Here is a 13,701-nt window from a genome sequence, read left to right as displayed (position 1 = left end):
GCCAAATTATCAAATTCAGAAGATGAAAATATATGTGCTTTGGATTTGGTGAATAAAGCAATATTAATCGCACATTCATTCACAGAAAGCAATATGCAATATTCCAATAGAGATGATGTGCGAGAAAACACAACTAATTTGTGTGGGTTGAATAACATATTGATATAGGTTTCGGGTCAAAACGAAAATCCTTTATACAAAACAATACGATGTAACAAATATAATGATCTACATTATCTTAGAAGGCTATACACCAGGTTGTAACACTTGTTAATATACTCGGTAGAATGCTACGAAAGCCTTTTATATAACAAAAACTCATATATTTCTAGTAACTGTAAACTTTTTACTCAATTCGCTAACCCGCCCAAGTAGCAGGAAAAAAAACACATAGGTAAAACCCATGAGCAAAAAAAAAAAAAAAAAAAAAAAAATTCCGAAAAAAACACATCCTCGTGGGTAAAACCCGCCAAATGTAAAACACTTATCCATGATTTTAACATAACTATTTTAACATTATGTACATATGCGGGATTGCATACATGGATAGACAAAAGAGGTGGTGTTTTGTAACTACGTCGATTCTATTCTCTTTATTTCCGTTGTTTCTTGGTGTGCATCGTCAGGAAATAGCCCTTGTTTTGCGCCGGTGTCTGTTGTTTGTGTGTCTTCTTTGTTTGGTGTCAATGTTATTGGTGTTGCGGTGGCTGCTGTAGCATGTGTTGGACCTGTAAAATGTATCAGATTGTATTAGAGGACACTCAATAGTTGATAATAACAATTACAAAGAAACTATGAACATATAGCATACACCTATGGAAACATATCGTCACCAATGGGTCGATAAAAGAACGATCGCCAGCACATGCTAAACGAATTTTTTTCAATATCCTAACAATAACAACCATAGAATAAAATAAATGTTAGACATAACCGAGCATACCGTTCCCACTATCGACAACTAACTAAAGAGTCTAATTTTCGGCTGACGTTTTCCAGGGGCATTTGTACTAATATAACTTAAAACAGCCTATCTAACTATGCATAAGATAACACAAAGAGGGGAACACTTGCAGTTGTTTATAACTAAGAGCAACACAAATATGACAACATATTATTAAACGGGTGAAGAATGACAAACCATTAACTAAGAAACAGGCAGCTGTTAAAAAGGGGAACACAGTAAGTAACAAACAGCTACTTGTTAAACATCAGGACGCAAAATGACTGGTAATCATAGATTAGCGTATCATGTACTAAAAAACGGCATAGCATTCAAAGGAAAAAGAAAAAAACAAAAGACATATAACAAAAAAGTGAGGATTGTGGGGGACAACAATCATCAGCTATTGTTTAAACTGTTGATGTGAATCCAAATTAGACTGATATCAGAAGCATATAAGTGTGTATAACAAATACAAATTTCCGAACGTTTACTTTTGAAAAGGTTTCCAGATAAAGTTTTACACCTTGCGAAGTAGCTGATACAACCGAACTGATGCAGGCATCAACTTCTTTCATATTTGAAAATAGATGTTCACCTGGCATGATAAAGTAGTTCAAAAATTGGGGCAACTTTGCAAATGCATTCTAATATTTCTTCATGGGGAAAAATGGAAATAAAGGATAAAGGTTAACCTTTAAAAGAGAAGCTCCAACAGAACCTCAAAAGATACGTTTTCCAAACCTCGTGAACAAAGACAACATAAATGAAAGGCAGAGTAAAAGCTATGCGTTAACAAAATTCATAAAGTGTTAGTCGAATGACAAATTAAAAGAATTATAGAGCTCAGTTTACTTGAGTCGGTGTGATCACATGTCGAGGGATAAAAGCGGCCCGAACAGGATATGTTATCAAGAAATGATTCAGGTATGAATCTCATCATATCCAGTTCGGGATACTGTTGTTAATCACAATCCATTAAATCATAAACTTATCCAAGCTAAATAGCAAGTACAATCTATAGTTTGTGTTTAAGAGCAATTGTAGAAAGGGCTGATGCAACTAAATAATTCAACTCGCACATTATTAGATGAGAATGTATTATAAAAAAAATATCCAACTTCTTCTAATAGCTATAGATCATATATTTAAACACTGAACATTTTCGACCTAAACGAAATCAAATATTGAGTAGAGAAGTAGTAAACCAATATGTATATCAGGGACTTCTGTGAGAACATTTCAACATTCGAACCCTCCAGAGTTGATGTCTCCATAAAATAAGTGATTCTTTTCCACAAATGTCTTCATCACCTATGTAGAAACAACATTTAAGTGCAAACCAACTTTGTTTCCTACAATTATGATCATAATATTCGAGTCTTACCATCTCTCAAGGTTATATGATTGAAATTTTGAAATATAAATTTTGTTGAGCTTACTTGTGATGTAGAAGCACCTTCTGAAATCAATCATACACTCTCATTACATTATCTTCCGACATCCTGCAAAATAAGTCACTCAAATTAATTTGTAACTCGAAACTGATATGGTGGTTGTACAGGGGTTATTTGTTTGCAATTAAAGGCACTTAAATTTAATATAACCCAAACTCCGCATTTTATCATATATGACTACATCAACTCTGATAATGCAACTATCCTACAGCCACTTTGCGAAGGATAGTCGGGCAAATGTCGTTTAGGTAAAAACATATTTAGACTTGAAACAAATTATCAATCATGAAGAACAAATTACTCTTGAACATTCCCTTATATACTAAAGTGCACCCCAAATTATACTTCAAACAATTTATCAATTATGAAGAACAAATTACTCCTAACCATTCCCTTATATACTAAAATGCACCCCAAATTATACTTCAAACAATTTATCAATTATGAAGAACAAATTACTCTTAACCACTTAAAAAAAAAAAAAAAAAATTTGTTCTTTATGATCTGGATTCAACAACATATTGCTATTTAAACACACACACACACACACACACAAAAAAAAAACCACATGAAGCATTTATTTTAATCAATAAAAATGCTACGGAGATACCAAATAAAGGATAACAGCATCCCTAATAATCAATCAAACCATAACCATATTAATTTAGCCCTATTTTCGTGTATCAATTGCTTAAAATAGATAAAAAATATGTAGGGTAACCCCTAGTAGTGACGTACCGGCATGATGAAGTCGATAATCTCAACAATGAATTTGCAGCCAAAACTGAAAATAGAACCCAGCAATGAATCAGATGAAGTCTCTACCTGAAGAATTGCACAGTTCGTTCGTTCATGCACGACTTTTGGAACAGTCGGTTTTTGAGGGGACGGTGTTGGCGGTGGAGGCGCCGCTGGGCGTTGGTGGTGCCGGTGGCCACTGGTGGTGACAGAGATGGTAGCAACGAGGGGAAGATGTGAGGGGTGTTTTTGTTTTGGAGGAAGAATGATAAGAAGGTACTGGACAGGGTAGAGGAGGGTATACAGTTTTAAAGCAAACCTAAAGAGAGAAGGAAGGAGTTGTCGTTTTGGAGTTGATTATAACTGAGAGATACCCCGAACGACACATTCTGGAGAGCTATTTAGTATATAAGGGTTAATCATAGCATTCATGGAAATATCGTAAACTATAATTTGCATGTCACAATATCCTTAAGTTTATTGATTGGGTTGGGTAACTCACTTTATTCTGTATCATCACCTTGTTCAATTATCCAACCACCCATTTTGCACCACTACAAATTTCTTAATATTAAATACAAATAGAAACACAGAACGTTCTGTGCACATAATACATAAAGAATCAAGTTATGATTTACATCTAATACACCAGGGCTTTGGAAGACTCCATTAATTTACCTTAACACATTAGTAACTGTTACGGTAGGTAACAGACTATATATGCATTCAACTTTAAGCAAGTAAAATCTATAACTGACAATTGTAGTCAAAAATATGCATAGTGCTTAATTTATTACTCGAGACATCAGGTACAGTTGCTATATACGGAGTAATATGAAGATTGGCCATCATTGCATCACTATTAGTCAAGTGATCAAATTAACAAACAACTTGACTTTAAAACATAAAACATCCTGCATAAAGAGCAAAATGTTAAAGAAAAAAAAACATAAACATTTTCAGGCTAACTATCTCCCATTGAACACTTTACCCAATTCGTCAACCCGCCCAAGTAGCTAGAAAAAAAAAACACATAGGTAAAACCCAAGAGCAAAATAAAAAAAAAAACCCACAAACTCGTAGGTAAAACCCGCCCAAAGTAGCTGAAAAAAAAACACATACTCGATACTCAAGGTGGTTAACTCATTCTCCACGAGAGGCGGGTTTGTTCATTTAGTTTACACTTTGGTTTTAGCCATATGAACTGTGATGACATTCGTAGTGTATGGTATTTGATGCAGGGAATGGTAGGTAGTCTGAACAAATATTTGTCAATAAGAAATAACATAGGTCTATGTTTTGTTGTAATAACTAAACGATAACAAAGACTAAAAAATATCAGAGCAATCAGAAACCCTTACGTTCATACATACCTGTTACATCCCTACTAATTTCTGAAATGATAACGAAGCTCAAATAATAAATAATACTACGTAACAAAACCAACCAAAATTCGCATTGTGGACATATACAAATCAGTCATGAAAACAATCGATATACACAAAACATAAATCAGTTATAAAATTTGAAATTAAAATTGGAGAATACAGAAAATTTGAAATTAAATCTAATTATCTAATTATGGAAACATAAATAGAAGCCGTAAATTGAAGCAGATTAAATCAAGACTAAATCAAGCGGATAACACACAATCTTCACGAAGATTATACCTGAGAAATCACGTAATTTTACCAAGACTAAAACGATCAGTGTTTTTGTTTTAAAAAGATTAAGCTTAATTAGGCTTTAATTAAATAGAAAATTACACGTATTCCCTTGCTAATCACAAAGCTGACATATCAGCAAAATAATTTATGATTTATATAGATGTAAAGATTTATATAATGTTCATCACAACTCACACATCTCTTAATTCTTGTTCTTCATTTCGGTTTTACATGTTTTGCTATCGCTAGCATGATTTACTTCATTTCAAATGACCAAATCGAGATGTCAGATGTAGTATTTCAAGTGTAAGCTTTCATTCATATATAGTGAAATGATGATGAACTTCCTCATCTTGTTGCTCTGTATTGAGCTTTTAATAAAGTTAAATTTTCAGAAAGAAGAAAAAGTTAATGAAGTTCATAAATGATTTGGAGATGATAATGGTTTCACTATAAATTTATTTAAAATATACACTCGTAATACCACTGCAAACTCAATTTAGAGATATATTTTTGTTGAATTTGTACTTTTCTCAAACTTGGATGAGGAATAAATAGTAAAATAAGCATAGATTTATCTAAACTTTGGAAAACATGTATAATTTCAGAATAAACTCTAACAATAAATAAACTTGCATCCAGGTAGTGAAGAATCGTGTGATATCAGCTATTACAACTATTACAACCATCAGACACTCCAGAAAAACATAGAAAAAGTCGAAGCCCCGGACGGCTTCACCGACAAACAACCAAAATATACGGCAACAAGAAATGCTTATAAAAAGGAAACTCCTACGATCCATGCCATAACTTTAAGGTCGGTTACGAAATGGACAGCGAGAGTTTAATTTTTATGAGGATTTGTTGTTGTTGTTGTTGTATGTTTTGGTTGTTTGTCAGCAAAGCCGTCCTGAGAGTCGACTTCTTTTGTGTTTTTCTAGTACCTTTGTTTATTAACACCGGCCTTCGTTCATCTGGTTGTGGTTAATACGGTTACGTTTAATGAGATTTGTAGAAAATGAGAGATTTGAATGGTGGTGGTGAAAGTAAAGATGAACAGAGTTTTTATGTGAGGTCTTCTCTGTAGAATTTAATGACTGAAAGAAATAATTGTTTTAATGTTTCTTTTATGCAAAAAAAACATAATACGGAGGCACCGGTGAATTCCAATGCCGGAAAATAGTAGAACAAGCTACAAGATATGGATCAAACAACCAGAGCCAAACGATGGCTAAGACTGTCGGATCGGAGCTATCACCGCCAAAAAAAGGAAAAAAGGCGTCGCCGTAAAAAACACGAACAAACTCCTCGAGATTTAAAGATGACTACACCGGAATAAAAGCTCAGAAATGTCGAAAACCCTTCCAACCGCGAGAATGGCGGTGAATGAAGATTTGGAGCGTCGGAGAGGCTCTCAACAGGTCGGGGACTTCACAATCAAACGGAACAAAAAAAGAGAAATAAGGAGAAGACATACCGGAGGAAGTAGCCCTCCGAACCACGGGCGTATTTCCGACGGTCGGAGAGGAAGGAGATCTGCCGGAGTAAAACCCTACGTGGAGGAGTATGGCGGCGTAGATAGGGAAATAAATTAGGGTTAGAAGAGTGAAGGAGGGAAAAGGCAGAGAGAGTCAAAAGCGAGAAGCAGTCACTTGGTTAAACATTGTGTCTTTTTGTTCTTTTAAAAACTAGGGAGTACTTCAACTCTTAGGGCCACCATGGTACCTACCAAATCGTACCGAACTGTTGGTACCGTTTCATTTTTTACCTTAATGTAAGTACCGAATATCCTACCGATATAATTGGTTTAAACATTGTGTGTATTTATGTTCTTTTAAAAACTACGGAGTCCTTCAACTTAGGGGTTAGCGTGGTACCTACCAAACTGTACTGAACCAGTTGGTACCTTTTCATTTTTTTACCTTAACGAAAGGGAGGTGATATTTTCCCCATCAATTTTACTTCTTCCAACATATTTTCAAGCACTTTCCTAAAATACCCCTCTGAATATATATTATCTATATTATATATCCATCTTCTCTTTCATTTGTAATTTACCTCAATCATCTCTCTATTCCATTTTTCTCCATCAACAAACACCGTAACAATTCATCAACTTTCCATTAATCATGGTTAGATTTCTATCTTCTCCTCCTTTATCCACTTTTTTTTTTCCCGTTCCCCTCCTCATCAACCTCCGATGCTTTCTTCCACCTCATCGCATCTCTGCTTCAAACACACAATCTCGCGAATTTGAAACATCTAAATCTGAAATCAAAAAGTGCTTTGATACAGTTAGCTTTAAATTCAAATCAATGTTTACATCATTTACTGTATATATAAACCTCCTGATATCTATTAGTAATCAATATATATTTTTTTTTAACGGCAAAGAAAGTATGTATTATATATATCAACACGAAATAATTACAATAATGTCACGCTTACAAAAACGGAACTACATATAGGAAAACAAAACGACAAATATATAACCGAGATAGTAAGACTCCACAAGTGTGCAGGAAAACGCCGTAGTCCGTTCATTATCATTAAGGTCGAGATTGGACTTGAGAAGAATTAACTAAACAAGCTGGAGTGGGGACAGAGCATAGTGTTGGCAATTCAACGACAAAGCCCCCTGATCCACCTCAAATTCTCTCGACCAAAACGACTACTCCAGGAGTGGGGCAAAAAACCTGCGTGGAGAACAATTAATTAACCTATCCCGGATCTCCTAGACGATAAAGCTAGCGAATCATAACCTCGTGGATTTGCAAGCCAGACATCCCATTCAATATTGGTACCTTTGATCCTATTAGAGAACCATTCGAAGCATTTAAGTTGGACGTCTTTGAATACCATTGCGCATGTCGGTTTTATCTTAGTGAAAGTGAAAGCGTTCCTACTTTTCCAAATCATGTATCCCGTAACCCATTCCGTAGCTTGCCACAACAGTTTTCCCAAGTCGGAGGTGAAGTTATATCCATTTCCAAGAAAAGATTCACTTATACCCAAGTTTGTAAAAGGGCCGAGCTTCCACCAATCATAGACACGATTCCAAATGTCAAAAGCGAACGTGCATAAGATGATGGAGTGCTCTACTGATTCCAAACCATTGTCACAAACCGAACAACGTACCGTACCCAAGTCCATACCTCTCTTGTCGAGTTCAACTCTTGTAGGTAACCTTTTGTGTCGAGTACGCCAAATAAACAACTCAACTTTGAGGGGGACCAGTTTGTTGCGGAGCGACTTTATGCTCACGGTTGCGATGTCAGGGCTGCTCCGGACCAGAATATCCGTAAGCTTGTGAACCGAAAACGAGCCATCCTTACTCCAAGACCATGACCACTCTTCTTTACCTGAGCTACACGGGACAAAACTAGATAAAAGATTAGTAAGAGTGGTGAGGTCCCCAGCCACCCTCCCCGAGATATCGCGGGACCAACACCACGTGGCATGAAAGTTCCCGCCCTCCCATCTCGCCCGGTCTAGAATTGTGGCAAATTTATTTGTGTCAAGTCTATAAAGCCTATTAAATTTGTCTTTAAGAACCATATCCCCGAGCCATAAATCCTCCCAAAAACGTGTACTAGACCCATTTACGACTCTTTTTTTGAAAGAATTAGCAAAAGCGGAGTTTGCATTAAAGATATTTTTACCCACCTTAAGGATACCCGCCCAAGTAGAAGAAGCTCGTGAGGAAGGGGGAGAAAAAGAAGTGCTAAGGCCCCCGTCCTCCCCGTAAATATTTTTAATAATAGACACCCAAAGTGAGTCATTCTCATGTTTAAACCGCCACCACCATTTTGCAAGTAAGGCACGATTTTTAAACGCAAGAGGGGCAATATCTAACCCACCAAATTCACGAGGCTTAAGACAAGTATCCCATTTAACCCATGCCATTTTTGAGACCTCGGAAGATCCGCCCCGACCTCGGAAGATCCGCCCCAAAAAAACCGACGTCTCAACCCCTCAAGTTTATCAATAACACAAGACGGGGATATGTAAAGCGAAAAGAAATAAAGAGGTAGACTAGATAATACCGATTTAATTAATGTAAGTCTACCACCATACGAGAGGGATCTAGCTTTCCAATCCGCCAGCCTCTTACCAAACTTGTCAAATACCGGATCCCATGACTTCAAGAGCTTCATCGACGATCCAAGTGGAAGCCCAAGGTAGGTAATAGGGAGTGTACCTGCTGCGCACCCAAGCCAGGCCGCCATATTTTCCGTTTCTACTTTTGAGACCCCGAGTCCATAAACACAGCTCTTATGAAAATTGATTTTTAGTCCCGATGTCAATTCAAAGCACTTAAGAATTTTAGTAAGATTTTGCACATTACGCCTATCCCATTCACCAAAAAATATAGTGTCGTCCGCGTATTGCAAATGCGTGACCCGTAAGTCCCTCCGCCCAATTGGGATCCCAGAAAATCAGCTATGAAGTGCAGCAGATTTAATTAGATGGTTCAAACCTTCGGCTACCATGATAAAAAGATAAGGGGAGAGGGGATCCCCTTGCCTCACGCCTTTCTGAAGAGAAAATTCTTTAGTTGGGGAACCGTTGACCAAAATCGAAATGGAAGCGGAAGAAAGGCTTGCGAAGATCCATTGTCTCCATCGAAGACCGAATCCCATTAACTCCATGATTTCCATTAGAAAGTCCCAACTAATGCTATCAAAAGCCTTCTCAAAGTCAACTTTAAAAAAGAAGCCTTTTCTTTTGGTTACTTTGATATCATGAAGGACTTCATTCGCAATTAACACGCCATCAAGAATATAACAATTTTTAATGTAAGCACTTTGTTAGAAACCGATAACCGAAGAAATAATCCTTTGTAGCCTTTTGGTCAAAACCTTAGAGAGAACTTTATAAAGGCTCCCGATTAAACTGATTGGACGAAAATCACCAAATCCCTGTGGGTCATTTTTTTTCGGGAGTAATGCAACAAAAGAGGAATTACAACCTTTAGAGATCTCACCAACCTCCCAAAAACGAGTGAATACCGCGAGAAGGTCTTCTTTGACAACGTCCCAATATTTTGAGAAAAATTTCATGTTAAAACCATCGGGTCCGGGGGCCTTTTCACCCCCACATTCTAATATAGCAACATGGATTTCAGAGAGTGTAAAAGGAGATTCAAGGTTCGACGCCTCCTCATCATTAAGTCGTTTGCTCAGGGGGCCACGAATTTTGAAGGTACGAGAGTTATGTTCACTAAAACGATTTTTGAAGTATGTGAATGCCGCCATTTTGATGTCCTCTGGGTTCTCGATCCATAAGCCATTTGAATTTATACCCCTTATGTTGTTTTTGTTTTGCCTCCTTTTAATACACGAATGAAAAAATTTGCTATTTTCATCCCCTTCCGTAACCCATTTAATCCTTGCCTTTTGTTTCAATATATCGACTTTCTCCTTATCTTTTTTAAGCCACTTTTTTTTCGAATCTAACCAAGATGCAATTTCAACTTCCGAAAGGTCACGAGTACCGATGATGTTTTCCCACTCAGAGATTTCTTTATGAAGTGAGTCAATTTCGGCATTTAGACTATTATATTTAGGATTACATTTTTCCTTCAACACCCCTTTTACGCTCTTAAGTTTATCACGAAATACACAATCAGCCCTTGGATTGCAAATGGTAACTTTCCATGCATCTTTTATCAAATCATCACATTTATCATCTTCGAACCAGTTGTTGAAAATCCTAATAGGTTTCGGCCCGAAGTCATTGTTCATATCCTTCAAAACGATGGGGCAATGGTCGGAGTAATCCCTATCGAGAGTACATGCAGAAATTCCATCCCATGATGCATAACACGCTTCCGAGACTAAGAACCTGTCAAGTTTACTATATTTCAAACCGTCGTCACTAATCCTAGTAAACTTCATTCCTCCCAATGGAATTTCAATGAGATTAGCCTTGTCAATGAAATCGTTGAACATCTTTGCTCTACTTTCGATAAATTCGCAATTTTTCCTTTCCGCTTTTCGCCTTACTTCATTAAAATCGCCACAGAAAACCCAATCCTCAATATCCACCTGCATAATATTGTCAAGACTATCCCAAAATTTATGTTTCAATTGATCATTATGTGGCCCATAAATGTTTAATATAATGGAGTCCGCCATTTTGCCCACCCATCGACCTCGTATACCCAAGAAAAATTCTCTTTCAACCGCCCCGGACACACAAAATCTAGTAGGGTTCCAAATTAAAAGTTGACCCGCCCGATAACCCCACCGATGGTTTAAAGATATATTCAAAATTTTTATTACCCCATAACAACTCAATCATAAAATCAGTAACACGTTTTCTTTTGGATTCTTGAATTGCAAAAATGTCCGGATTATGAAAACTAATTAATTTTTTAATCCAATTAAATTTTTCTTTTTCAAGTTTCCCGAGCCCACGTACGTTTAACGATATTATCTTCATTTTAAACACATAAATAAAGAGAAAACGAAAGAAGGGTAAAGTTACTTCCCTGACGGAGCCCCGATCCACTCAAGTCCAATGTCGTGGCCAAAATCTTTTAAGCCCAAGCTACAATTCGATAGCGATTGTTCGTTACTAGAAGTAGGATTGTTTGGAGCTCTGATCCTTGAAACCTTACATTCCTTCTCAGAATTAATTGAACCGGTCCTATTGGAACCCCCATTACAGTCGTTTGCTAGATTTTGATCAACAGGACCCATGACAGAAACATTCGGCTCAGCCTGGGCTGGAACACAATTAGTATCAGTTGGAGTGTTGAAGTTGACATCTTTATTATTCATGGTGTCATTGATCTCGTTGTCACTTTCTTTATCTCATTTATGTAATTCGTGCGTATATCGTGGGGTCGGTTGAAAACCTGGAGGGCAGTCAACATCCACATGTCCCACAACATTACCTTGAATGTTATCGTTATCACCTGTAGGATTAGGGATAGAAGTGTCCTTTTTTTCAACGTACGACACATATGGTGAGTCAGGTGTGAACTTAGGAATGGGAGGAGGCCCGTCTTGAAGTTCAGGCCCGTGAGAATTGTTGGGCTGGACAGTTGCGATGTTCTCGCCACCTTTTGGAACATTATCGAATATTATTTGTTCCAACACAAAATTATCGTTGACAGTAACATTTCCCGAACCTGTAATATCACCGCAAGCCCTCTGGGCCAGCCCTTCAGCAGACATTTGGGCTAATCCAATATCATTCATTTTTTGGTCCACCTCATTTGAATGTTCATTAACAGAATGATTATCAATATTGTTAACAGAGGATGTACCATTCACATGTTCTTTAATAGGACCAACAAATGAGCTTTCAGCCACCCAACATTTTGAATTATTATCACCTGGTTCAACCTCATTAGTCTTTAAATTCGGTTTATGACTAAAGAAGTCATCAGAGAAGTCTGATTTTGATTCATCATCAAAATTTGCATATTCGACATTACCCGGTAACTCAGACTCCGATATCCCATCACTTCCATCACTTTCCACGTGATCTGGGTTAACATTAACTTCGAAAATCCCATTGGTTTCTTCCATTACATAAGCAAAAAAGATGGAACTATCGGATGTGACACGCACAATGTCATGTACCAAGTGTGCATCTCGTAACTTAACTAATACTTTTGCTACAACGAGATTTTGGTTACCTTTTAAAGAACAATTCGAGAAGTCAATAGGTTCGCCCCACCATTTTGCGATGGCAGTAAATGTATTTTCGTTCCAAAACTGGACAGGAATACCCGTGATTTTTAACCATGTAATTCGACCTTGGTATGAGTGGTTTTCATCCCATTTACGAATGTTGGTCATCCATTTGTGGATACAATGGTGTTTCGCATTAAGAATAGATGAAGCTTGCTCCTCGGACTCAAAGATGAACATAACTTCCATCCCACCAAGATACTTTACCTGAACATTATCCAGATTCTCCATTTCGCACAAAAATAAGATATGTTCAAGATATTCAAGTTTGAGGATGGTACCGATAATAGCTTTATTCAGGATTTCGGTGTCATTATGTTTATCCACAACGGAGATTTCTCTAAATTTACCATTGCAGTCCCAACGATTGAACCACCCGATGCTAGTTAATTCTTTCGTGATATCACTAGAGTATCCGTCCATATTCCCAACCACCTTGTTAAACGGACGCCCATCAGTGAACCCCTTATTCGGAATGGTATGATGATTAGGTAAAGACGATGAAACGGGTTTTGTAGAAGGGGGTTGTATAGGTTTATCATTCGAGGCAGAAGCTTTTCGATCAAGGGCCTTATAAGCCTTTAGCCACCCATTACCAAGATTTATGGAGTTTAGTCGTTTAAGCAAGAAGTTAAGGTCGGTAACGTCAATGAATTTAACAAAAGCGAATTTATTACCGTTTCTTAATCTTTTCGTGAAGGGTATGAAGATGTCGTGTACATTCCCATACCTGCTAATGAAGCAACGGAGATCAATCTTGCTCCATGAATCTGGGAATCCGAAAACCATAACCGATGTGATAGGCGCTGATGCCGGGACATGTTTTGGGGAGAAAGGTTCGTGAACACGAGAGCTAGATTGTTAGTTCAGTGCAATGTTGTTAGGAAAAGTGGCTGCACTTTTAGGGTTTGTAGGTTTGGTTGCTTGTTTAGGGTTTGTGGTATTAGGGTTTGTAGTATTCTCTGTATGATTAGGTTTAGGGTTAGCCGATGAAGATGGCACCCATTTCTGTTTGTATACCGGATGATGTGTGTTTGGATTACCAAAACGGTGGATCAGGTTTCTTGCAAACGAGTGATTAGTAGAGAGTTTTTTGTTGGCTTTTCGCCTTCTTTCAACCAACACCCACACCTCATCAGCCGAGGGATTAGGAAAAGTCGATGACGGATTGTGATTATTCTGATGGT

General features: G+C 37.3%; 1 protein-coding gene across 7 annotated transcripts; it reads right to left on the bottom strand.

The window, feature by feature from the left end:
• Positions 1 to 301: 301 nt before the first annotated feature.
• LOC139847244 (uncharacterized) lies at positions 302 to 4,958 on the bottom strand. Of its 7 annotated transcripts, XM_071836900.1 has the most exons (7): positions 3,139 to 4,958; positions 2,386 to 2,448; positions 2,152 to 2,257; positions 1,639 to 1,687; positions 1,438 to 1,541; positions 814 to 891; positions 302 to 728 (listed from the first exon to the last, which is right to left on the bottom strand). In XM_071836900.1, exons 3-6 carry the CDS (start codon positions 2,218 to 2,220, stop codon positions 814 to 816), a joined length of 300 nt encoding a protein of 99 aa, XP_071693001.1. In that variant the 5' UTR covers positions 2,221 to 2,257; positions 2,386 to 2,448; positions 3,139 to 4,958; the 3' UTR covers positions 302 to 728. The 7 variants fall into 7 exon arrangements, 4 of the variants coding, with proteins under 4 accessions (XP_071693001.1, XP_071693000.1, XP_071693002.1 ...); XR_011759377.1 differs by having other exon boundaries at positions 812 to 891; positions 1,470 to 1,541; positions 1,639 to 2,257; XM_071836899.1 differs by lacking the exon at positions 814 to 891 and having other exon boundaries at positions 1,470 to 1,541; positions 2,152 to 2,298.
• Positions 4,959 to 13,701: the final 8,743 nt, after the last annotated feature.

This window comes from Rutidosis leptorrhynchoides, chromosome 5, assembly GCF_046630445.1.
Source record: "Rutidosis leptorrhynchoides isolate AG116_Rl617_1_P2 chromosome 5, CSIRO_AGI_Rlap_v1, whole genome shotgun sequence".
In the NCBI taxonomy this organism is placed as follows: domain Eukaryota; kingdom Viridiplantae; phylum Streptophyta; class Magnoliopsida; order Asterales; family Asteraceae; genus Rutidosis; species Rutidosis leptorrhynchoides.
The sequence above is the reverse complement of the archived record's forward strand: the minus strand, read 5'-3'. Positions and strand labels throughout refer to the sequence as shown.